The 27171-nt window shown below is 40.5% G+C and overlaps 1 protein-coding gene across 1 annotated transcript in view; it reads right to left on the bottom strand.

Annotated features, from left to right (window-relative positions):
• The window catches only part of LOC132815685 (thrombospondin type-1 domain-containing protein 7A-like), a 398166-nt gene that overhangs the window by 7135 nt on the left and 363860 nt on the right, over positions 1-27171 (bottom strand). The window contains exons 22-26 of the mRNA XM_060824741.1: positions 25932-26106; positions 22108-22281; positions 19745-19840; positions 13478-13560; positions 13125-13338 (exon numbers count right to left, since the gene is read on the bottom strand). Coding sequence (XP_060680724.1) covers positions 13125-13338; positions 13478-13560; positions 19745-19840; positions 22108-22281; positions 25932-26106 — 742 coding nt within the window. The remainder of the gene's footprint in view (positions 1-13124; positions 13339-13477; positions 13561-19744; positions 19841-22107; positions 22282-25931; positions 26107-27171) is intronic.

The raw sequence follows: 27171 nt of genomic DNA, 5'->3' as shown, positions 1-27171 counted from the left end.
GAGAAGCAATTGTGTTGAGAAAATAGACAGTTCAGATCAATGGAAATAGAAAAGATTAGAATTGGTAGTGGCTATTCATAGGGGAAAAAGAAAACAAAGGGAGTTTGGTCAACTCTACAAACAACTTTAATATTGTACTGGCATTTAAGGAGCATTAACGGAATGAAAATCTGTCATAAAATATGTGCCGAATCAACAAACCACACAAGTTAATGCTTCTAATTTTCCTTGGAGTCAACTCTCAGAAGACTTGGATGACAGACAGTAATGATCGATAGACATTTTCTGGGCTGGAGGAACTGCTTTACCCTCTGTGGAGTTCCCCAATGGTTGGAATTGAAACCCTTGTTTTTCCCGATATATATTATCATTCTGGATTGTGGTGTGAAGGGGATAATTTCAAAGTTTGCAGATGACATTGTAGTTCTTGGAAGAATTATAAACTGTGAGCAGGACAGTCCAGAATATCAAAAGGGCATTGACAATTTGGTGGAGTGAGTGGATAGATGGCAGATGACGTTCAATACAGAGAATTGTGAGGTGATGTACTTTATTCAGAACAACATTAGAAGACATTATAAAATAGGGGGTACAATTCTAAAGGAGGTTTAAGAGCAGAAAGATCTGGATATCTATGTGCATAGATTATTGAAGGTGGCAGGACAAGTGCAGAGAGCAGTTAATAAAGCAGATGGTGTCTTGTACTCAATGCTCCTATTAATAAAGTTCAAGAGCAAGGAGGTGATGATAACCTTGTACAAAACATGTGCTTGAGTATTGCGCACAGTTGTGAGCATGATATTATAGGAAATATATGAACTTGTTGGAGGGAGAGAGATCTATAACAATAATTCCAGGTATGCAAAACATCAGTTGTGAGGATAGATTGAAGAAGTTGGGGCTATTCTTCTTGGTGAGAAGACGGGAAGAAGGCTGAGTGGTGATTCAATAAAGGTTTTCAAAATCACGAGCAGACTGGATAGATTAGGCAACGTGGTGGAGGCAGGATTGATTGAGGCATTCAAGCCCATATTGGATGATAATCGGATAGGAATGGTATGCAGAAACAGGAAAGGGGTTCAGCACTTGGTCATTCACCAAGTACAGGCACGATGTACTGAATGGTCTATTTCTGCACAGTAACGATTCTTGACTCTGTGATTCTATAAACGCACTAACAATCAGTCTGAAACATTTTGCCTTCAAGACTCTTAAGGTGTAATTTTCAGTACTTGCTAAAAAGTTCTTTAGTTATACAGGGCATTTGTGGGCTTGTATCTTGAATACTATGTGCAGTTCTTGATATCCTTACTTGAAGAAATATGCAAATGCTTTGAAGGTAGTTTGGAGAAGGTTTATGAGACTACTAGCTGGAATGAACAAATCATCTTCCAAGGAAAGGCTGGACAGACTGGGCTTTGTCTGAAGTGCATGTTGGTGCACAACCCCTTCCCCTGCCTTCCACAATGTTTGAAAGGTTTGCTAACATTCACTGGAAAGACTCACATCTAATAACAAGCATTTGTACATCTGCATAGCAACTTTCTAGAAAGCAGTTGACACCCACCAGAGAAGAAATGACAGAAGACAAAAAATATAACATTTAGTTGGTATTATGGAATTTGTTTTATTCATTTTTTTTCTGGAATGTTAAATTGATTAGAAGCAACCTGAAGAGTCATATAGTTAACATCAGAGAAAAATATATCTAATCTTAGCCCAGGGCTCCAGAGGACAAATGCTGTGCTGCTAGTGCCAACCCAATTAAGATCAGCTAACTTGGTACTGATCAAAACGGTGATATTTCCAATTTGCACAATATAGTATATCACGCTATGAAGGAAATTTTACCTTTGGGAAGTTTAGCAATATCAAAATGACTGGGTATTGTGCATGCCGCATCATTTTTCTTTCTACTGAATTTAATGAGATAGGAAAATCAGGTGTAATGTATAATGTAATTTGCAATTAACTTTATATTGCCTGTTTGCCACCATCATTCAAAATTAAAATTACTCCCAATAGATTATTTCACAGGAATACTGGGTGAAGTGTCAATCATTCCTCATCAAAAGAAAGATACAATTAATGAACAAATATACAGGAAGGACAGTTTCTCACTGTGTATGTAAACAGGATAAATTGCCCCACAATCAAATATCTGAACTCATATTGGAAGTTACATCCAAAAGGCCTGGAGGCAAATTTGGCACCCAGAGAACTTTAGTTCATCTGAACTCAGGCTGAGATTTTTCCTTCAGTTTGTTAAGTGTGGGTAGTGACATGTATGCTGTGATCCCATTGCTGATATAACCCAGCCTATTGCTCATTAAGGATTGATAGGCTGTGTGTTGGTGAGGGTTTTGACCTATTATATACTTTGACACTGGCATGTTGGATCACCAGAAGCTGCCAGCCAACCATAGGTTGACCGCATCTGGGTCCTAAATGTTTTCCTGTCGTGGCCTAACCTGGAGGTGACCCAATGTCAACAAGACATGTCTTCTTTATTTTCCTGTTGTGGGATTTGCAACATGGGAAAAAGGGAGTGCATGGAGATTGAGGGTAATGCCCAGAGAAATGGCTTCAAAGACCACGCCTTGTCCATAATTCCTGCCTCCAGTTTCAACCAGGTTTAGACAATCATTACCATCACACTGCTCCCCCAGCCTCCCAAAAACAAATTCGTTGCCTGATTTTCACAGGAGGGAAAGCAGCCACCTTTCTTGTTCCTTGGGGAGACAGGTGATCGGGGAGTGTTGGGTTGAAGTCTGAAGTGACCATTTATTGACTACTTAGTGTTGTTGTTTGTTTGTTGATTGTTGTTTGACCATTTAGTGACCATTGATTGGACACTCTGGCAGCAGGAAACATGTTTCCGCTGATGGGTGAGTGCCGAACCAGAGGACACAGCTTAAAAATACGGGGTAGACCATTTAGGACAGAGATGAGGAGAAACTTCTTCACCCAGAGAGTGGTGGCTGTGTGGAATGCTCTGCTCCAGAGGACAGTGGAGGCCCAGTCTCTGGATTCATTTAAGAAAGAGTTGCATAGAGCTCTCAAAGATAGCGGAATCAAGGGTTATGGAGATAAGGCAGGAAGCGGATACTGATTAGGAATGATCAGCCATGATCATATTGAATGGCGGTGCAGGCTCGAAGGGCTGAATGGCCTACTCCTGCACCTATTGTCTGTTGTCTATTGTCTATTGACTACTTAAAAGCCCTCAATTGCTGGCCGGTCAAGAAAGTCTCCCATGGACATCTTGCCAAATGTTTCATTAGATTAGCAAAGGGCAAGAAGGGAATAAGTTTCTCTCCAGGGCAAACTTGCCCATTTTTCCCCTTTCTTGCGACCTCTTTTGCCACCTTGAAGGAGGGGAAAACTCACTCTCAACGTCTTAGTTAAGAAGAAAACAGAAAACAAATCTTGTAGCTTAATTGAATGGTGTAGTCTCAATAAGACACTATATTCAACCCAGCTTTCTGGGATTTATTCAACAGTTCAAGCAGTCACAATAGCTACCTGAGATATGACTTGATAATTAAACAGCAATGATAGCTACATAGCCAGGAGGGATCAAACAGTAGGTAACTGCGGTACATAGCCACATAGATGTGTGCACACAAGGACACATACATATAAAGCCAAACAATACATTGCAGCATCTTATACATTCTTACCAGGACTCTGTCAGTTTGTACTAAGCTCAATGTGTAATGACATTTGAGGACTGAAATTATTATCCATACTAAAAAAAAAGTGATGAAAATAAAAACAATTATAGCTAATATTGTTAGATTGTTCAGATTGTTGTTTGATATCCTGATCTAATGAGAAGAAAATTATCCTGGGCATCCAAAACATTGTCCTTGTGAATAATAAACTGGTTCAGTCAAAGCTGCCTGTTTTTCTGTGCAAGTGCTCAGTAATTTAAAAAGAATGTTCTTTGCATGCACCTTATTTTATTTATCTTACAACATGTTCTATCCGAGAACATCAAATACAAATAGTGAGGTAGGCCTCTGTGTCTCTATCCTGTTATTTCTATTCTTTAATGCTATTTGTGTTGGCAGCCTGCATGACTAGAGCTGTACTTTTGCTCAAAGATGTCTCAAGACTGGATCATTTCTACACATACCTGATTTAGATGTGTACTCTGTCAGAACCAATGAAGACACACAGCTGATGATTTAACTTGTCTTTTGCATATGCTGATTAATTGATTGTACATTTTCTATATTTTATGGTTCAATTTCAGATTTCCAGCAGTTACAATTTTCTTTATTCATGGTTTTATTTCAGACGGCAACTATATATTGTAAATTGCAATCATACCCAGTTCTGACACAATACTATAATTATATTGCAAATAACCATTAGTTTGAACAATATGTCTGAATTATTTCAAGCAGGGAAGTACAGATATTGGCCAATAATTTACAGTCAGACTGAAGCCACAGCATCACTCACTGATCTGAAAGATATCTGTCTATAATTATCTAGCTATGTTACATGGGATTTACCTAACCTGATATTAATTCGAACTTGGTCTTAAGTCAAGAAGATATTTGGACTTCCAGAAACAATGAACAGGGGAAAACAACACATTTCTTAAAAGGAAACTCACAAAAAACTAACCAAGTAGTGAAATGTATGAATGATCCTTTACCATCGTCAAGTTTTAAAGAGAAAAAATAAAGATTTGAACATTCACATTCCAAGTCAAAATGTCAAAATCTAAAAAAGATGACATTATATTAAAACTATGCATTATTTAATAATTGTGCAAAATGTTGACATTTGTAAATAATGTTTCTAGATTTAAAGGGGTCCTTAAACATTATTTATGACATAACATACTGTTAAAAGCCAATTACACATCACTGACAAGGTTTCATTTTTCAGGAGTTTTGATCAATGATTTTACAGCACGAAGCAGTTCAATGATTTCCAATTGCTGTCTCCAAAGACTTTGACAGTGCACCTTACAGAGAAACACAGAGTCAAATACAGCAACTTCACTATTTCTACTTTTAACTGTATGTGTGGACCCCAGAAGTTGCTGTCAGTTTCAAGAGTGACAAAGGCAAATGCGAATGGATTCACTGGCATTACAACCACAAAATCCAGGACAATATCCTCAGAGCCAAGGGATTTAGTACAAGCAATAAAGAGAAAATATTCATCTCCAAGTTAGTTGCAGCATGAGGAAATGTAGTTGTAAGCATTATTGTCATAACAGCATCAAGAGCGTTACCGCACCAAACCCAGACATTTCAAACAGAATAAAAATTAAAGTCTTATAATTCCATAATGAATACACCAAATACTGGTACAACAACATCCATGGGGAGAGAGCAAGCTAACATTTCGAGTCTAGATGACTCCTCATCAGCTCTAGAGTCAGAGAGATGTCCAGTATGGAAACAGACCCTTCGGTCCAACCTGTCCATGCCGATCAGATATCGTAACCCAATCTAGTCCCACCTGCCAGCACATGGCCCATATCTCTCCAAACCCTTCCTATCCATATTCCTATCCAGATTCCTTTAAATGTTGCAATTGTACCAGCCTCTACCACTTCCTCCGGCAGCTCATTCCATACACGCACCACTGTCTGCATGAAAAGGTTGCCCCTTAGGTCTCTTTTATATCTTTCCCCTCTCAGCCTAAACCTATGCCCTCTAGTTCTGGACTCCGTCACCCAGGAAAATGACCTTGTCTATTTATCCTGTCCATGCCCTTCATAATTTTATAAATCTGTATAAGGTCACTTCTCAGCCTCCGACGCTCCAGGGAAAACAGCCCTAGCATATTCAACCTCTGTCTCCAACCCCAGCAACATCCTTGTTAAATCTTTTCTGAACCATTTCAAGTTTCACAACATCCTTTCGATAGGAAGGAGACCAGAACTGCATGCAATATTCTAAAAGTGGCCTAACTAACATCCTGCACAGCCGCAACATGACCTCCCAACTCCTGTACTCAACACTCTGACCAATAAAGGAAAGCATACCAAACACCTTCTTCACTCTCCTACCGACCTGTGAATCTACTTTCAAGGAGCTATAAACCTGCTCTCCAAGGTCTCTTTGTTCAGCAACACTCCCTAGGAGCTTACCATTAAGTGTATAAGTCCTGAAAAGATTTGCCTTTCCAAAATACAACAGCTCACATTTATTTAAATTATACTTCATCTGCTACTCCTCAGCCCATTGGCCCATCTGACCAAGATACCGTTGTAATCTGAGGTAACCTTCTTCACTGTCCACTATACTTTCAATTTTGGTGTCATCTGCAAACTTACTAACTATACCTCCTATGTTCACATCCAAATTATTGATATAAATGATGAAAAGTAGAGGACCCAGCACCGATCCTTGTGGCACTCCACTGGTCACAGGCCTCCAGTCTGAAAAACAATCCTCTACTACCACCCTCTGTCTTTTACCTTCAAGCCATTTCTGTATCCAAATGGCTAGTTCTCTTTGTATTTTGTGAGATCTACCTGTGCTAATCAGTCTCCCATGGGGAACTTTGTCGAACACCTTACTGAAGTCCATGTAGATCACATCTACCACTCTGTCCTCATCAATCCTCTTTGTTACTTTTTCAAAAAACTCAATCAAGTTTGTGAGACATGATTTCCTATGCACAAAGCCATGTTGACTATCCCCAATCAATCCTTGCCTTTCCAAATACGTGTAAAGCCTGTCCCTCAGGATTTCCTTCAACACTTTGCCCACCACCGATGTCAGACTCACCGGTCTATAGTTCTCTGGCTTGTCCTTACTGCCCTTCTTAAACAGTGGCACCAAGTTAACCAACCTCCAGTCTTCCGGCACCTCACCTGTGACTATCGATGATACAAATATCTCAGCAAGAGGCCAAGCAATCACTTCCCTCGCTTCCAACAGAGTTCGAGGGTACACCTGATCAGGTCCTGAGGATTTATCCACTTTTATGCATTTCAAGACATCCAGCACCTTGTCCTCTGTAATATGGATATTTGTCAAGATGTTATCATCTATTTTGCTACATTCTATGTCTTCCATGTCCTTCTCACAGTAAACACTGATGCAAAATACCCGTTTAGTATCTCCACCATCTCCTGTGGCTCCACACAAAGGGAGCTTTGCTGATCTTTGAGGGGTCCTATTCTCTCCCTAGTTACCCTTTTGTCCTTAATGTATTTGTAAAAACTTATGGATTCTCCATAACTCCATTTGCCAAAGCTATCTCATGTCCCCTTTTTGCCCTCCTGATTTTCCTCTTAAGTATACTCCTACTGCCTTTATACTCTTCTCAGGATTCACTCAATCTATCCTGTCTATACCTTACATATGCTTCTTTCTTTTTTTAACCAAACCCTCAATTCCTCTAGTCATCCAGCATTCCCTTGAACTACCAGCCTTTCCTTTCACCCTAACAGGAATATACTATCTCTGGATTCTTATCTCATTTCTGAAGGCTTCCCATTTTCCTGCAGTCTCTTTACCTGCGAACATCTACTCCAAATTAGCTTTTGAAAATTCTTGCCTACTACTGCCAAAATTGGCCTTCCTCCAATTTAGAACTTCAACTTTTGATCTGGTCTATCTTTTTCCATCACTATTTTAACACTAATACAATTATGGTCGCTGGCCCCAAACTGCTGCCCCACTGACACCTCAGTCACCTGCCCTGCCTTATTTCTCAAGAGTATCCACAGAAAATTGTCTTAACAATACCTCTTGTTATTGTTAACAAATACCTCTCCATCTAAACCATTAACAATATGGCAGTCCCAATCTATATTTGGAAAGTTAAAATCCCCTACCCAAACCACCTTTACAGATAACTGAAACCTCCTTACAAATTTGTTTCTCAATTTCCTGCTGCCTATTAGGGAGATGATCCCAATTTGCACCAGTAGTAAACGCGCCAACTTTAAGGGCATTTAAATGGTCATCGGATAGGCGTACGGATGAGAATGGAATAGTGTAGGTTAGATGGCTTCAGATTTGTTCTACAGGTTGGTGCAACATTGAGGGCTGAAGGGCCTGTACTGCACTGTAATGTTCTATGTTCTGAGGTGATCATCCCTTTCTTATTTCTCCCCAAATACAGCTGTAACGCAATCTCTTATCAAAAACGTCACTCCCCCTCCTCTTGGACCCGGAAGCTGGTGCCGCGCTAGGTTACCTGGGTAGGATTTTTTCTTATATAAGCGTGCTGCTCCGAGCCTTCGGCCTCACTCTCTCGGCGGACCAAGTAACGGCTGTCTGGTGGTGTTTTTGAAGTCGCGGGGTAAGTCCAGTTCGTGTTTGTTTTCAAACAGCTAAAAGTTTTAAAGTTTTTTTTAAGCGCCTAGTGGACCCGGAAGCTGGTGCCGCGCTAGGTTACCTGGGTAGGGTTTTTTCTTATATAAGCGCGCAGGCGTGGAACCCGAGGCACTACAGGGGTAGAGCCTCCCACCCGCCCTCCTCCTCTAACCTAATAATAAGACCCGTTGTGGCAAGCAGGTAAGTGCTGCATTTTGCTTGTTTGTTTCTTTAGATTTAGTTTTAAAGCTTACTTTTTAGACGGATGGCAGTGCAGGCAGTGCAATGTTCCTCTTGCAACATGTATGAGGTGAGGGAAGCCATTAGCATCCCTGCTGATTACACTTGCAAGAAGTGCATCCATCTCCAGCTCCTCCAAGACCGTGTTAGGGAACTGGAGCTGGAGTTGGATGAACTGCGGATCATTCGGGAGGCAGAGGTGGTCATAGATCAGAGCTTTAGGGAAGTAGTTACACCGAAAGTTATAGACAGATGGGTGACAGTGATGGGGAGTGGGAGGAACCAGCCAGTGCAGGGACCCCCTGCGGTCATTCCCCTCAAGAACCAGTATACCGTTTTGGATACTTCTGGGTGGATGGCTTATCAGGGGTAAGCAACGAGGTTCAGGCCTCTGGCACGGAGCCTGGCCCCATTGCTCAGAAGGGAAGGGTGGAGAAAGTTAGAGCGATAGTTCTTGGGGACTCAATAGTGAGGGGTACTGATAGGCGGTTTTGTGGGGGCGACAGAGACTCACGATTGGTATGTTGCCTCCCAGGTGCAAGGGTACGTGATGTCTCTGATCGTGTTTTCCAGGTCCTTAAGGGGGAGGGGGAGCAGCCCCAGATCGTGGTCCACGTTGGCACCAATGACATAGGTAGGAAGAGGGGTGAGGATGTCAGGCAGGCTTTCAGGGAGCTAGGTTGGAAGCTCAGAGCTAGAACAAACAGAGTTGTTGTCTCTGGTTTGTTACCCATGCCACGTGATAGAGAGTCGAGGAATAGGGAGAGAGAGCAGTTAAATGCGTGGCTACAGGCATGGTGCAGGAGGGAGGGATTCCGGTTTCTGGACAACTGGGGTTCTTTCTGGGGAAGGTGGGACCTCTATAAACAGGATGGTCTACACCTGAACCTGAGGGGCACCAGTATCCTTGGGGGGAGGTTTACTAGTGCCCTTTGGGAGGGTTTAAACTAACTCTGCAGGGGCATGGGAACCTGGACTGTAGCTTCAGGGTACAGGACCTTGAGTGTAGGGAGGTTAGGAACAAGGCATCGATTTCGAAGGAGGGTGCCTGTAAACAGAAAGGTGGCTTGAAGTGTGTATACTTCAATGCCAGAAGTATAAGAAATAAGGTAGGTGAACTTGCAGCGTGGGTTTGTACCTGGGACTTCGATGTTGTGGCCATTACAGAGACGTGGGTAGAACAGGGGCAGGAATGGCTGTTGCAGGTTCCAGGGTTTAAATGTTTTAGTAGGGTCAGACATGGGGGTAAAAGAGGGGGAGGTGTGGCATTGCTTGTCAAGGATAGCATTACAGCGGTGGAAAGGACGATGGAGGAAGATTTGCCATATGAGGTAGTTTGGGCTGAGGTTAGAAATAGGAAAGGTGAGGTCACCCTGTTAGGTGTTTTCTACAGGCCTCCCAATAGTCCGAGAGAAGTAGAGGATAGTATTGCGAGGATGATTCAGGAGAAGAGTGAAAGTAGCAGGGTGATTGTTATGGGGGACTTTAACTTCCCAGATATTGACTGGGAAAGCTATAGCTCGAGTTCGTTAGATGGGTTGGTGTTTGTCCAATGTGTGCAGGAGGGTTTCCTGACACAATATGTAGACAGGCCAACAAGAGGTGAGGCTATACTGGATTTGGTTCTAGGTAATGAACCAGGCCAGGTGTTAGACTTGGAGGTAGGTGAGCACTTTGGGGACAGTGACCACAACTCGGTGACTTTTACTTTAGTGATGGAGAGGGATAAGTGTGCACTGCAGGGCAAGAGCTATAGCTGGGGGCAGGGAAATTATGATGCGGTGAGGCATGACTTAGGATGCGTGGATTGGAAAACAGGCTTCAGGAGAAGAACACTAATGATATGTGGAGATTGTTCAAGGAACACCTATTGAGTGTCCTTGATAAGTATGTACCAGTCAGGCAGGGAGTAAAGGGTCTTGTGAGGGAGCCGTGGTTTAATAGGGAATTGGAATCCCTTGTGAAAGGGAAGAGGGCGGCCTATGTAAGGATGAGGCGTGAAGGTTCAGTTGGGGCGATTGAGACTTATAAGGTAGCCAGGAAGGATCTGAAGAGAGAGCTAAGAGCAGCGAGAAGGGGACATGAAAAGTCCTTAGTTGGTAGGATTAGGGAAAACCCAAAGGCTTTCTATAGGTATGTCAGGAATAAAAGGATGACTAGGATAGGTATCGGTCCAGTCAAGGATAGTAGTGGGAAGTTGTGCGTGGAGGCGGAGGAGATTGGTGAGACACTAAATCAATACTTTTCGTCAGTATTCACTCAGGAACGGGACTCTGTTGCTGGTGTGAATATTGAGTCACAAGTGATTAGAAAGGATGGCCTCGAAGTATGTAGGGAGGAGGTTTTGGGAATACTGGAAAGGATGAAAATAGATAAGTCTCCTGGGCCTGATGGCATTTACCCCAGGATCCTCTGGGAAGCTAGGGAGGAGATAGCAGAGCCATTGGCCTGGATTTTTATGTCGTCATTGTCAACGGGAATAGTACCAGAAGACTGGAGGATAGCGAATGTGGTCCCCTTGGTCAAGAAGGGGAGTAGGGACAGCCCGAGTAACTATAGGCCAGTGAGTCTCACTTCTGTTGTGGGCAAAGTCTTAGAGAGAATTGTAAGGGATAAGATTGATGAACATCTGGATAGGAATAATGTGATCAAGGATAGTCAGCATGGTTTTGTGAAGGGCAGGTCGTGCCTCACAAACCTTATTGAGTTCTTTGAGAAGGTGACTAAGGAGGTGGATGAGGGTAAAGCAGTAGATGTGGTGTATATGGATTTTAGCAAGGCGTTCAATAAGGTACCCCATGGTAGGCTAATGCAAAAACTACGGAGGTATGGCATTGAGGGTGCATTAGAGATTTGGATTAGGAATTGGCTGGCTGGAAGGAGACAGAGGGTAGTAGTTGATGGACTAGGTTCATCTTGGAGTGCAGTTACTAGCGGTGTACCACAGGGATCTGTTTTGGGACCGTTGCTGTTTGTCATCTTTATAAATGATCTAGAGGAGGGGCTTGAAAGCTGGGTGAGCAAGTTTGCGGATGACACAAAGGTCGGTGGAGTTGTGGACAGTGAAGAAGGATGTGGCAGGTTACAGCGGGATATAGATAGGTTGCAGAGGTGGGCAGAAAGGTGGCAGATGGAATTCAATGTAGCTAAGTGTGAAGTCATTCACTTTGGTAGGAGTAACAAGAAGATGGATTACTGGGCTAATGGTAGGCTACTTGGTAGTGTGGATGAGCAGAGGGATCTTGGTGTCCATGTACACAGATCTCTGAAAGTTGCCACCCAAGTAAATAGTGCTGTGAGGAAGGCATATGGTGTACTGGGCTTTATTGGTAGAGGAATTGAGTTCCGGAGTCCTGAGGTCATGTTGCAGTTGTATAAGACTCTGGTGTGGCCTCATCTGGAGTATTGTGTGCAGTTTTGGTCGCCATACTATAGGAAGGATGTGGAGGTATTGGAACGAGTGCAGAGGAGGTTTACCAGGATGTTGCCTGGCATGGTAGGAAGATCGTATGAGGAAAGGCTGAGGCACTTGGGCCTGTTCTCATTGGAGAAAAGAAGGTTTAGGGGAGATTTGATAGAGGTGTATAAGATGATTAGGGGTTTAGATAGGGTAGACACTGAGAACCTTTTACCACTAATGGAGTCAGCTGTTACTAGGGGACACAGCTTTAAATTAAGGGGTGGTAGGTATAGGACAGATGTTAGGGGTAGATTCTTTACGCAGCGGGTTGTGAGTTCATGGAATGCCCTGCCAGTAGCAGTGGTGAACTCTCACTCTTTATGGTCATTTAAGCAGGCATTGGATAGGCATATGGAAGTTATTGGGCTAGTGTAGGTTAAGTAGGATTTGGTCGGCGCAACATCGAGGGCCGAAGGGCCTGTACTGCACTGTATTTTTCTATGTTCTATGTTCCATGTTCTTGCCTCTGTTTCTAACCTTCCTTTAGCATTTGTATCCTGGAACACTAAGCTGCCAGTCCTGTCTATCCCTGAGCCATGTTTCTGTTATTGCTATGATATCCCAGTCCCATGCTCCTAACCATGCCCTGAGTTCATCTGCCTTCCCTGTTAGGCCCCTGGCATTGAAATAAATACAGTTTAATTTATCAGTCCTACCTTGTTCTCTGCTTTGTCCCTGCCTGCCCTGACTGTTTAACCCGCTTCTTTTCTCGACTGTACCAACATTAGCTTGCTCTCTCTCCATGTATGTTGTCTGACCCATTATGATCTCCAGCATTTGTTATTTTCAGTCCAAATTCCAGCATCTGCAGTAATTTGTTCCTACTTATAATTCCATTGCATTGCTACCAGCTAACTCCGTTTGTGCAGATGTCTCACTTTGCAACTAAAATTCTAAATAGAAAGCATAGAGTTTTAAAATGACCTACCAGGGAATCTTTGAATCACCCAAATAAATACTTGAGTCAGTTTTATAATTTTACTTATGGAGAAATCTGAATTGTACTCACATTTATTGTTTGTCTCTTTTTGATAAAATATGAAACCCACACATTGGTCAAAGATTTAAAAATCTATTGAAATGTGATTAAGATTTTTGAGCCTGACTTTTTATCTGACCTGCTCCAAAGGGCTGTAAGAACCACATGTGTCCTGAATGCCCTTGTTCATTGTCATACATTTCGGTTGGGTTGATGGCTCGACTAGTCTTCACATCTGCTTTTTTTTCCTCTACTGACGGTATCTCCAACACTGGGATCATGGTGCACTGGTCCAGCAAATTGTCAGTTGTCACCACCTCTGTGTAACCTTCTTCACAGACACAAACTGCAGACTAAATATGAAAAATGAAGGATTAAGCAGTTGAAATACAATCATCCATTCAACATGCCTGTTGAAACATTGCAACGTTCAAAATAATAGAAAGTAGGATATTCAGGAATTATGTATTGCTGTTGGCGGTCAACACTTACCTCAGAGCAGTATGTATGAGGCTTAGTACATGGTGGATTACATGATCTGTCAGCATAAGGTTGGTTCACTGCAGAACAGCCACCTACAAGATGAGCAGCTACATTTATTAACTGCAAATAATAAAATTACTGTGCAATTTTGATTACACCACAATTGCTATCATTTTTTCAAAAAACTTAAGCCTTATATGCTTGAATGAGCTGCAATACAACATCATAAAAATACTCATGGTCTTAAACCATCTGACAATCACAGAGGGCACTCAGTTATAGCATACCTCTTAATGGATCCTTCTGCCACTGATCTATGTTAGCCAGATAACTGGATGTCAAAGTGACACTTTTTTTTAACCTTAATTTAGCCTAGACGACTGGTTAATATTTATCTTTAATTTCTGCCAACAATGGTCACAAGTGAATTAATCCAGGCATGTTGCTAACTAATTCTGAACAGCTGTGGAGAAATAGCAAAATTTGCTCTTGATTAGCATTATTTTCAAAAAGACCACAAGATTTTGGCAAGTTGAAAATGATCAGGATGCCATTTGGATATTAGAACAGAGGATTACTAGTGGAACAGCATAAAACAGCTTGAGACAAGAACACTTGGTGCCGAGTCTCAGAATCTCACTGGAAAAATATCCTATTTGGCAGCTTTAACTTGAGATGAGCATCCAAAAATGTTAAAATTCTATGTTGCTATTGTAAAGGAAAATTTATTCTACAAAGAAGAATTTCAATGCATTAGCAATTTAACGTTTGTGATGCAAGAATATAGTTAAGAAAGTTTTGCTTTGTAAAAATTACATCCTGAAACATGCTGGCCTCTGCACTGATGTACTAGTCGTGATTTTGTGAAGATATTAGGTATTCATTGGATTATCTAAACATCCGATACTTAAACTGAATTCACTTTATCACTGTTGCTAATTTACATTTATGCATCCTAACTGCTGACTCAAATTAATGAAAGTTGTACTCCCCTGCTGCTGAATACATGTTTTTCGGATAATAGGAATAACCAGACACGGGAACCACGCAATATCTTCTTGAAGTCTTTATTGCAGAGGCGTGGTAGTTACATGGATGGTACAAGTGCAAAGACGTCAGCTTCATAGATGTTATAAGGCAGCTGCTACCTGTGCAACCACAGCTAAAATTCTTATACTCTCCTGGTTGTTATGGTTTTTGGGTGTAATTGTGCTTGTTCTGTCTATTAGGCTAATTTCTACAGTGATGTTAATTTCTACAGCAATAGCACTTGAAACTAATCTCTGTGGTTAACAGTGATTGTTCAGTGAAGTACTTCACATCACGTGAAACTAATATTGCTGTTACCCCTAGCTCTTCACTTAAGTGTTTCAATCATTTTAAAGGTAAGGCGTTCCCTCTATAATCAGTGCCCCATTTAGCAATACAAAACTGCAATTCTTGCCTTGTAAGTATCTGCTAAGAACTCATCCATGATCTAATTAAAGGCCGAGAGAGTGGTGCAGGAAAAGCACAGCAGGACAGGCAGCATCTGAGGAGCAGGAGAATTGACGTTTCGAGTATAAGCCCTTTATCTGGATCTAATTAACTCATTTAGCAATACAAAACCGCTATTCTTGCCTGGAAGTAGCTGCTAAGAACTTATCCCTGATCTAATCAACTCCCACTATGATTTCTCTGGTCTGATTAGGTCGAATTTGACTCTTTCTTGTTCTGTGAGCTGCCACTGAATCCCACATCTGCCAACATCTTTTTCCTACTAAGAATCCTGTATAACTGTGGGGTGACATGGTGGCTCAGTGGCTAACACTGCTGCCTCGCATCACCAGGGGCCCCGGTTCAATTCCAGCCGTGGGGAACAGTCTGCGTGGATTTTGCACATCCTCCCCGTGTCTGCGTGGGTTTCCTCTGGGTGCTCTGGATTCCTCCCACAGTCCAAAAGATGTGCAGGTCAGGTGAATTGGCCATGCTAAATTGCCTACAGTGTTAGGTGTGTTAGTCAGGGGGGAAATATAGGGAAATGGGTCTGGGTGGGTTACTCTTCGGAGGGTCGGTGTGGATTTGTTGGGCCGAAGGGCCAGTTTCCACACTGTAGAGACTCTATGAAATGAGTATACTCTCTATGAGAATTATTTATTTTGCTTATTAAGATTCATAGAGCATAGAACAGTACAGGCCCTTCGGCCCTTGATGTTATGTCGACTTTTTATCCTACTCTAAGATCAGACTAACCTACATACCCTTCATTGTACTATCTTCAAGTGCCTATCCGAGAGTCCCTTGAATGTCCCTAATGTATCTGATTGTATTATCACTGCCGGCAGTGCATTCCACGCACCCACCACTCTCTGTGTAAAGAGCCTACCTCTGACATCTCCCCTAAACCTTCCTCCAATCATCTTAAATTATGCCTCCTCATGATAGACATTTTCGCTATGGGAAAAAGTCTCTGGCTAACCACTCTATCTGTGCCTCACATCATCTTGTACACTTATGTCAAGTCACCTCTTATCCTTCTTTCCTCCAATAAGCAAAGCCCTAGCTCCCTCAAGTTTTCTTCATAAGACATGCCCCCCCTCCCCCACCCCTCCCCAATCCAGGCAGCATCGTGGTAAATCTCCTCTACACTCTCTCTAAAGCTTCCACATCCTTCCTATAATGAGGCAACCAGAACTGAACGCAATATTACAATTGTGGTCTAACCAGGGCTCTACAGAGCTGAAGCATAACCTGTGGCTTTTTAACTGAATCCCCCATTTAATGAAAGCCAGCACACCATATGCCTTCTTAATAAGCCTATTAATGTGGATGGCAACTTTGAGGGATCTGTGGACATGGACCCCAAGATCCCTCTCTTCATCCATACTGCCAAGAATCCTATCCATAACCCTGTATTTGACATTCAAATTCAACCTTCCAAAGTGAATCACTTCACATTTTTTCAGGTTGAACTCCATCTGCCACTTCTCAGCCCAGTTCTACATCCTTTAAATGTCCCATTCCAACCTACAACAGCTCTCCACACTATTCACAACTCCATCAACTTTCGTGTCATTGGCAAATGTATGAATTCACCCTTCCACTTCCTCATCCAAGTCATTTATAAAAATCACAAAGAGCAGAGATCCTAGAACTGATGCCTATGGAACATCACTGGTCACCGAGCTCCAGGCTGTAAACTTTCCATCTACCACACCCTCTGTCTTCTATGGGCCAGCCAATGCTGTATCCAGTCAGCCAGATTTCCCTGTATCCCATGCCTCCTTACTTTCTGAATGAGCCTGCCATCGGAAACCTTATCAAACACCTTGCAAAAATGCAATTACTCCACATCCACTGCCCTACCTTCATCAATGTGTTTGGTCACATTCTCAAAGAATTCAGTAAAGTTTGTGAGGCATGACCTGCCCATCACAAAGCTACGTTGAGTATCTCTAATCAAACTATGGTTTTTCAATTATCATAAATCCTGTCTCTCAGAATCCTCACCAATATGTTGCCCACCACAGACATAAGACTGACTGGTCTGTAATTCCTAGGATTATCCCCATTCCCATTTGCCACCTTTCAATCATCTGGCACTACTCCAGCAGTCAGTGAGGATGCAAAGGTCATCACCACAGGCACAGCAATCTCTTCCCTCACTTCCTGTAGTAACTTAGTGTATATCCCATCTGGCCAGGGATTCATCTGTCCTTATGTTTTTCAAAATTTTCAGTACGACCTCCTTCTTAAGTTCAACCTGTTCGATATATCAGTCTGTTTCATGCTGTCCTCTGAAATGTCACTCAGGAGTGAATACTGAAGCAAAGTATTCATTAAGGTCCTCCTGTACCTTGTGCGGCTCAAGGTGCAAGTTCCCTTCACTAAACTTGATCAGCCCTACCGTTACTCTGGCCAGCCTCTTGTTCCTCACGTTAGTATAGAACACCTTAGGGTTTTCTTTAATCATACTCACTGAAGCTTTTTCATGCCCCCTTTTAGCTTTCCAAAGTCCATTCTTCAGTTCCTTCCTGGCTACCTTGTAACCCTCTAAAGCCCTGTCTAATACTTGCTCCTAAACCTTAAATAAGCTTCCTTCTTCCTCTTGACTAGACATTTCACAACTCTCGTCACCCCAAGTTCTTTCAACCTACCATCCCTTCCTTGCTTCAGTGGGACAAACCTGTCCGGCACCATCAACTTCCTAAATAACCTCCAAAATTCTGTTTCGCATTTCCCTGACAACATCAGTTCCCAACTTAGGGGTCCCAGTTCCTGTCTAATAACATTATAATTCCATCAACCCCAATTAAGTACTCTCCTGTACCATCTGCTCCTATCCCTCTCCAGGAGCATTGTAAAGATCAGGGAGTTGTGATCATTATCACTGAAATGCTCTCCCACTGAGTGATCTGATACCTAACATGGTTTGTTGCCAAGCACCAAATTCAACATGGCCTCCCATCTAGTCGGCCTAGATTGAGTCAGGAACCCTTCCTGGATACAGCTGACAAAACTGTTCCATCCAAACGATATGAACTAAAAAGATTCCAATCAATATTAGGGAAGTTAAAGTCCCCCATGATTACAACCCTGTTACTTCTGCACCTTTCCAAAATCTGCGTCCCAATCTGCTCCTCCATGTCTTTGTTGCTATTGAGGTGTCTGTAGAAAACATCCAATAAAGTGACTGCACCTTTCTTGTTTCTGACTTCTACCCTCCTTGATGACCTCCCTTTTTGCAGATTCCTAATATAATTCATAACACTTGTATTAGACCTCATGCTAAGCTTTTGCATTCTCTTTTATTGTAACTGGAGTAACGTCCCAGAGAATCAAGGTGCTGTTTTGAACATCTTGCCTCAGCTCTCAGGAACACCTGCACCGGCTTTGGGCTCAAGCATAAGCCTTAACTAACGTCCACCACAATATCCTAGCATCAACATTCCAATAAAAGAAGAAGAAAAATCCCTATAACCTTCCAATCTTCCAAATATCCTATGCTACCACAGCACAGACACAAACTCACACACTCTCTGCTTGTCCTTTGCATACCAAATTGTGCCCCCACTTATGCCTCATGCACTCCATGACAAGTTGTGTTTCTTGTCCCATTCCTCAGAGCTCCTAACCCAATTTAGTGTCAACTCACACAAAGCCATGAATAAATCTCATTCCTATGGCCCTTTATGGTTCCTGTGTAAAATTATACTCCCCCATGACCCCACCTAGCACAGCATGCTCTTACACTTTTTATTCACCCAGTATCTGCCGGGGGCAGACCTCAGGAACCATAGTAAGATAAAATAAAGTTCCACATATCTACAACACTACTTCACTTCCCAAAAATAAATGTGTTGAGAAATGTACATTAAATGCAGTTAAATCTCTTCAACTACTTACTTCCTTATATAAATACATATTTGAATTTATTTAATACAACATTAAAGACAGGAAATGACCATTTGGAGCTTGTCAATTACTGTGAGTTTAAACATTCTCCACAGTGATTATGATAAAATATTGAAGCTGCAAAGAAACACTAAACAGATTCTCAGGCTTATGCCAACAAGTATCTAGTGAAATTACAACCCCTGTTTTCTAGAACAGGAGCTTAAGTGACTTGATAGCTTGAAAGTTCAAGAGACTTTATTCACTTTTTAGGCAAGTTCATCTCTACTCTTAACAACCCCAAATGGGTATGTGATTTTTCCCAAAATGGGTACAATTCTACACCCCCCCAAAAAAAAATGTGTCTGACCTCTCCTGAAGTGTACCTGAGCCTCTGAAGATGGAAGGATATGAACTTTGCCTCTAATGTCTAATGCTATGTTTTGGAAATGCTGGTAAATGATTGAACTAAACTGAGCATTTAAACAGCTCAAACAAAATGTGGATAGATAAAACACATTGCATCCACAATCCCTTGTGGTGAAAACAGTGAAATGCAGTGTCAGACCTTGCAGTTCTCAATTCAAGACTCTGTGGCCATTTTGGCAAGAGCACAGAGTTAATCTGTCCCCATGGAAATTCAGCTCCCAATGTTTTTAATCTCCTTTCCTAAGTAAAGTCCTTAAACTGTGTTTATCATTATGGTATGGATTATCTGTACCCTTTCCATGGCACTGAAATCTATTCTTAAGTAGCTTAATGCATTTCATTCTATCTTTCTATATGTCTGCAAAGTACTGTATGTCAACAAGAAGATAGAAGCACTCCATCATAACCTTCCAGTAATACACTGACAATGTTGCTCTACTCCCAGTGCATTTAGGAAAGAGAAACACTCAGTACCTGTGACGTTTATTCCATCTGACCTTTGACACCATACTTCTCGGTATGATCCTGTCCATGCGCCAGCCAGCCAAACATACTCATAGCAACTGCCACCTATAAGAAATCATTACAATAAGAAATAAAACTGTGTGCATAACATATCAGCCTGGAGAAGAAGACATACATGGATAATTTTGAAGATACCCACTTGATCCAGGTGGGCATCTTGGAAAACACTGTGAGCAAATCTTGTAAATGATGGATAAGATGTAAATTCAAACCCAGTTTTTGTCAGGAAAGCAGCAGTAAAAATGGTCTCAATTCAATATAAATATAATTTCAGTTCAGTGCTCCCCAGGAACAAAAACAATGGCATCCTCTGTCCTAGGATAGTTGTACAATCAGAGATAGGTAGTTGTATGATCAGAGATTTCATTTTAAATCCATTTTTGTACTGAGTTTCATTCCATACTTAAAGAAGGAATAGTTAGGTTCTGACTGTGACTGTGATTGAATTTTTCTCATGTGCTCTTAAGCATTAAATAGCACTAAATTTGTTCTTCAATTTATAGGTCAAGCTAAGTACATATTCTGCTTTTGAAACACAATATGGAAGCAACTGGAAAGCTGAAATACAATAACATGGGTTCATTTGACCCTAAACTCGCACAAATTACCCAAAAGTTAGATATGTAGTGGCACAATGTAGCTTGCAGATTCTTTCTGAAGGTGTGATGTTTGGTGCTGAGAAAAAGATTCTGAATGAAAATACAAATTGGCAACAATAGCAATTCTCGAGTAATTAGAAACAATGAAAGCTAATGTGAATCCATTTTATTTCATAGAAGTAACATGGCTAATCCCTAGCATTTGGCTGGATAGATTTTTTCTGTGATTCAATTTCAAGTGAGTTAATCTTGTATTTCTTCATTGTCTATCATGGAAAATCGAAAATATCTCAACTCAGTTTGTAGAAATCTGCTTTAAAGGTAAGCTGTTTCAGTGGACACAGCTGCCGCTACATGCAGTACCTACTATCTCAAGCTCAAAACTAAATAATATTTCAATAAATTTATATTCCTGATTAGTCGTGTGGAATACTGATTTTTTTCAGCTCAATGCATTAGTGAACAGTGTTTAGAATACTAAAAATAACAATATACAGATTTACATACAACCCGATGAATTGCAAATGTATTTGTGTACTTCCAGACCTCACCAGAAGGTGCTAACAACTACTTACAGTTAATGAAGCAAATTACAAGAAGATGCATTTAAATTAGTAAAGGGAAATATCACACTGGATGTCTCACCAGTCTGTGCTGTAAGTGAGGAACCTAGTCTGTTGACACTGCAAGTCATTGATCTGTTTTTAGTCACAAACAGGAATATGTGAGGATAAAACACTTCCCTGAATGGTTACAGTCATGGTTTTGGTGTGTTCTCCAACTATTCTCTCATCTCAACTTAAAACAGCCCTCAGAAAAAACAAGGGAATTCAGGTTTGTACTGCCAATGGACAAGGTCTTTTTGTTAACAGTGCAGATGTACTTTGTTCGAAATTTCATAGATCAATGTGAAATATACAACACAAAAATAGCCTATTCAGATCAACTTGACCTGTTCTTCTCCTTAAGAACTCCTCTAGCTACCCCATAAAATAATCCAAGCTATTTATCTCAACTAAGCTACATGGGATCCAGTTCCACATTGTAACCACCCTCTGGCTAAATAAGTTTCTCCTGTATTGCCAACTGAAATACATGTTAGATTGGTTTGGTTTGGAGGTCTCATCTCCTAACTGGTTTCAATCAAGTATTAGTATACTAACTGATAGTATTATAATACTATCAGTTAGTATTATACATTAGTATTGTATAATACTAACTGATAATAACATAGACTGATACTTCAGTAGAGTAGTGAGAGGGTCTGAGAACACTCACGGTATCATCGATTTGATGTGATTTGAAACCACTAATGCCTTAGTATGTGGTGAATGTTAAAGATCTCACACAGAGACAGTTGAAGGGTAGAAAGTATTCATTGTTAAGCAAGTTTACTTTTAGATATATTTTGAGCCCTTCGTAATACAGGTTCTGCTGTTAATCATTTTCAATCCAGGTACTATACCTGCTTAACAGTATATGTACTGCAGAGTAAAGCTCTGGGCAGGTTCAGGGCACTTGGCCAATGGGGTGAAACACAACTTTGCTAGGGATACAACATGAAAAAGTTTATTTTACATATGTACGGACTTTCTTGCCACCTACTGTTTTTGCCAATGCACTGACGTTAACTCTTACTCTCTAATGATGAAAGAAATACATCAGCCATGGTTGTGCCTCTGTGCACATGCATAAGGGAGTTGCCGTACCTACCTGTACACAAGCGGGTCTCTAGTTCCTGTTCTGGACATAGATGCTCATTATCCATTGCCTGGATGATCACTGCTTTTGTTCGTACCTGTACACCATCATAGCCAAGATCCTCATTATTCACACATGTCAGTTGACAAGAACTCCACACAGACCATTCTGTCAGGTAACAGTCACCTGCAAGCACCAAGAAACAGGTCATAATGTGGTCAATATGCGTACAAAGTTTTCAGTAAGACTTGCATTTTCTGGAGTGTGTCATTGAGTGAACATTGTTCCACAAACTATTTCTTTGCAAATCTGGACTAATTACATTATATTATACTATGCCACCCTCCTGTGTGAATGTTAGTGTACAATAGCCAGTTGGAGGAACAGTAAACAGTGCCACTTAGTGCAGGTTTTGTATCCCCAGTTTGGTAGTTTTCTGGTCTAGATTTTAATTCACACAAAACCCATTCAAATACAAGGAGGTGCAAACAGGCCTATTGCATAATCTCAGTCAATCTGAAATAATGAGTTGCCAAGTGGCTTTTAAAGGAAGAAGGGAGATCTGAGGAACATAGGAGGAGGAGTAGCTCATTTAGCTGGTACAGCCTGCTCTGTCATTCTATTTCTTGGTGATCATCCACCTCAATACCATATTTCTGTGCTAGCCCCATCACTCTTTGGCTATTGGTAAACCTTTTGCAAAATTACTTAATTTCTAGATAAAGCATTGCTTACTGAAAGCTGGTGCAAGCATCCATCTGTAACTCTATCAACAACTACAAAATTCCTTGTGTCTGTAATTTTATATAAACATGCTGAATTTAAAATTAGAAAAATCAGACATTGAATTCATTCTATTTTCTCATGCAAGTTAGAAGAGGAGAAATTCCACCACTGTGTGCCTGTCAAGTCTGTGGGATTTAGATACATGGAACAGCACTCTATAAATATTGCTTTGACTTTAACATGAAATGAGTCGACTTTAAACTTAATGCCAAATGGAGTAAATTCACTGGATTGCAGGTTGATTGAGTATGAGTTTCTGTGAGGTATTGAAAGCAGTTTCCTGGAGATTTTGAAAGATAATTAGATTTTGCAGTGTGTTTGTCACTCAGTCTAGTAACATAATACAGAAACTTGGCCTACATCAAGTAGAAAATAACAGTGACTGAATACCAATGAGATGTGGATGCAGAGATGGATGTGGGGAATAACAAGAAATGACATGAACCAGCACATCAAAAAGTCAGTGAAGACTGTGGAGACCATTGAAGGAAGTAGCCAAATAGAGATTAAAATGGTACAGTCATCTATTGTGGAAAGGCAGAGATAGAGAAGGGGAGAGAGAGAATGTTGTGAGATGAGTTATTAATATCGGACACAGCAAAAAGGAGAGGAAGGCCAAAGACTGGGTGCAAAGATGTGGTGACATGAATTTTAAAAGCATTAGGATTGGAAGAGGAATGGATGACTAACAGGAGGAGATGGAGAACGGTGATAAACCAGCGCTGTGTCAAGCACAAGTAAAATGGCTGGGAGGGAAGAGAGTAAGAGGAGGAGGAAGAGGAGGGGGAGGAAGAAGAAGAAGACAACTTCTCATTATTATTGCAGCAGACTTAAAAAAGCAGGAGAGATAGAACTTCTGTGTCATTTTGGCTGCAAGAGGCAACTGAACAGTTAGAGGGAAGACATCGAAAGCTTATATTGAGATAGTGTGATTAGGACTGTTGAAGAGTGGTTAGAAGATCTGGGGCTAAATTTTAATGAAGGATATTGGTAGAGATTGTGATTAATTGTGTTGCTGAGTCCTTGCGTTACTTCTTTATGCTGTTTGAATTTCCCTTCTCTCTCTCCTGATTCTAGCCAATTTCAATTATTTCCCTGCTACTCCCTACGACTGTCTGGCCGAGGGCCCAGTAGAATAATAATAAAGCCCCAAATAGCTAGAAAGTGAGAAGAAACCCTGAAGGCCTATAGGACTGCAATTCACTCTTCATTTTTATTTGTCCATTTAAAATATCCTAATTGCCACAATAGGCCTTGATACAACATCCTGCTTTAAGCCCATCTTATTCTGCTCAGTCTGTAGTGAGCTTCATTTAGTCAAAGGGACCTAGCTGCCTTGTGTATCTAATGACATCCAATCAAAGAGGTGAGTCTGGGTTGAGGTTGGAAGGACTATTGGAAGTTTCATAAGGAAAATATATCCCCTCTTGATAATAAAAAAAAATGAATTGCTGACTGGAATCAGGAGAGAGAAGGGAACTATACCAGACAAAGTAAACTTATTGCCATTACTCCTTATTACCAAGTTGCTTTAGAGTAAAGTAGCTTAATGGTTTGAAATAAGCTTTGCTTCATCTTAATTTAAGAAGCATTGAAGAACTATATCTGGGAAAAGCACAGAAATTGGATTCAGAGAACAGAATGCTATTATTGCACTTCAAGGTTTATGCTCCCATTCAAATAGATATTGGGTAATGTTAGTCAAAAGGCATAACAACAATAAGGCACCAAGGTCATTTAGTGACTCACATTACTAAACCAAAGTTCTGAATTTATCACTGTGCTGTAAGCCACAAAATGCATCAGCAGGTATGTTGATTTTGCATGTCTTTGTAGGTATTGAATGACAGGTAGCCCTGTGCAGCAGAAGCATCATAATAACAGATATCAAGGGGTGTAAAAAAGCTGGAATACCAGAACAGCAGTGAAATAACTTTGTAAAATGTGGATTTTGAGATTTTATGGCCCAATGCCATCTGAACCACTTAAGCCTATAAACCCATATACATCAGAAAAATTATAATGCAAGCTTCTTAATTCTATTTATATTGATTAATCCCATGCAGCGCCATAACTATGCTGCAAAAAGCAGTATATAAATCTGTAGGGAAAATAACAGAAGGAACATACATTTTAAATTTGATGCTATGGATATAAATAATAAATATTAAACTTTGATACTGTTGACAACCAATGCGAAGGATGCTGAGAAGACATTAAAAATGATGCATTATACATTACTTAAAATCAATGTAACTATGAAAGTGCCTTACTGACAACTGTAGAGCAATTTCCATTCGGAATGTCTAATGTAAAAATTACATTGAAAATGTCAGTAATCTTCTCTCGTAAGTGTGTTATTTCTATTTGGGAAGACTATGAAAGGCAGTGAATTGCATAATTTATTTTGTAATGCTCCCTTTGTAAGAACTGTCCAAAAAAGCCTTAGAAGCTGTTGATTTTCAATGCCTTGGATTCAACTTTCCCTCTTTGATTTTGAGTGAGCTGGAACTCATGTGTAATAGATTTCTTCCTGTCCTACTTTAAGTAAATTGTTAACACATTTCAAAAATCAATATGTTGATAATTTATTGAACTAGAGAAAAGTTTTAACATTTATGTACAAGCCACTGAACAAGATAAAAAATAGCACAGTTAGTTACATCCCCACAACAAGAATATTCATTACTTTGAAGATATAGATATCTTTTATAAATAAAACAATTCAAATACAGGAAAGAGAAATCATCAATAAGTTAGACAAAGAATAGGCGATAGTTATGACATTTGCTGCTTAAATCTTATCATCTTCCTCAATGGTGACATTTCCTTACACAGATTCCATTATACTGTTTGTTATTTAACAAATTAAACACACCGTATTTAGAAGCTTGAGTAGGCTTAAGAATTTGTACTTGCAGCAAACATCAGAAATTGGGCACATATTGGACTCAAATTTTTTATGTGCTCTCCCATGCATGAATCTTTGTGGAAAAAAGCCCCTTCCTCACACTTTTCAGCATTGTATCATTTTTGAGAACCAACAGCACCTGGGCACGGAACAGTACAAGCTGCTTGCAGAACGATTTGCTTGTTTCCATTCACCATAGGCTCTACGTCAGCACACAACTCATCATCCACAATTTGGCCAGGATCACCACTGGACCCATCGAAAACAACACATGAAATGTTACGGAATTTCATGCCATCACCACAATGAGCATCCTTCAAACAGGAGAAAAAAAAAATTGTGAATTCACTGAAGTTCATTATAACACCAGTAATAAGTTACGTTGATGGAAACATTTTTTGAGTAAGAGTGATAAATTTTGAGAGGATGAATGTAGAAAGGATAAAAACTTTTAAAAGAGCACAGAAAAAAAAAGAGACTGAGCAGTTCATTTACAGATTTCTTCAAAAATTGCACCATATTTTATACATAGGCATAATGTGTAAAATATCAAAAAGGTAATTCTAAATAAATGCAAATCTCTGTTGAGTCCATAGTACATTATTATAATCAGTTTCAGCATGAAATTTAAGAAAGATATAAAGACCATGGAGCGTGAAGAAGAGATTTATGAATAATTAAATTAAGGATGAAGGACTTTACCATAAAGGCCTTCAATATATATTTTGTTGCTTTTTTTAGGTTTGGAATGCGAGTTGAGATTCAGAATTGAATCTTGATCAGCTACTTATTTTAAAGGAGAAGAGAACAAAGACAGATGTTTGCTGTTTGGAACTGGCCTCGAAGGTAATACAACATAATTATTGTTCTAAGAGCACTATAGATGAATCTCTGCTCAATATTATACTCTGAGAAGGTAGCTGGTTGAATGTTGAATCGGTCAATCAAAGGAGGGCTGGTGCTAACCAGCCAACCACAGAAAATGTCAATAAGAAAGAGAAAAGAACAGTTCTCACTGGGTTTTGCCAGGACAGTGATTTTTGTAAACTCTGGAGTCAGCCATTACTTTTTGCCTGCCCTCTCTCTCTCAACATTCCTATTGACTTATCAAGTTCTGAGAAAAGAATTCCAGTCTGCAGGAAGTGGGTGAATGCTTCTGGAAGTCTGCTGAAGCTGTTTACCTTGACCACTGACTTTGGAATTGCCTTGACCACTGACTCTGTTCTATTTGCCTGTGAACAAACCATTCTCAAAGGATTTTATGTATGCCTGGTATCCATCATTTGAAACAATTTGTTTTATTTTCTTTTCTTTTAACAATGTCAATCTGTCTGTGGGACTGGGGTTTATGATCAAAGAAGCTTGAGCTTTAGATCATA

This window comes from Hemiscyllium ocellatum, chromosome 5 (genome assembly GCF_020745735.1).
Source record: "Hemiscyllium ocellatum isolate sHemOce1 chromosome 5, sHemOce1.pat.X.cur, whole genome shotgun sequence".
NCBI classification, from domain to species: Eukaryota; Metazoa; Chordata; class Chondrichthyes; order Orectolobiformes; family Hemiscylliidae; genus Hemiscyllium; species Hemiscyllium ocellatum.
Note: the sequence above shows the minus strand (reverse complement) of the source record. Positions and strands in the feature narration are given on the sequence as shown.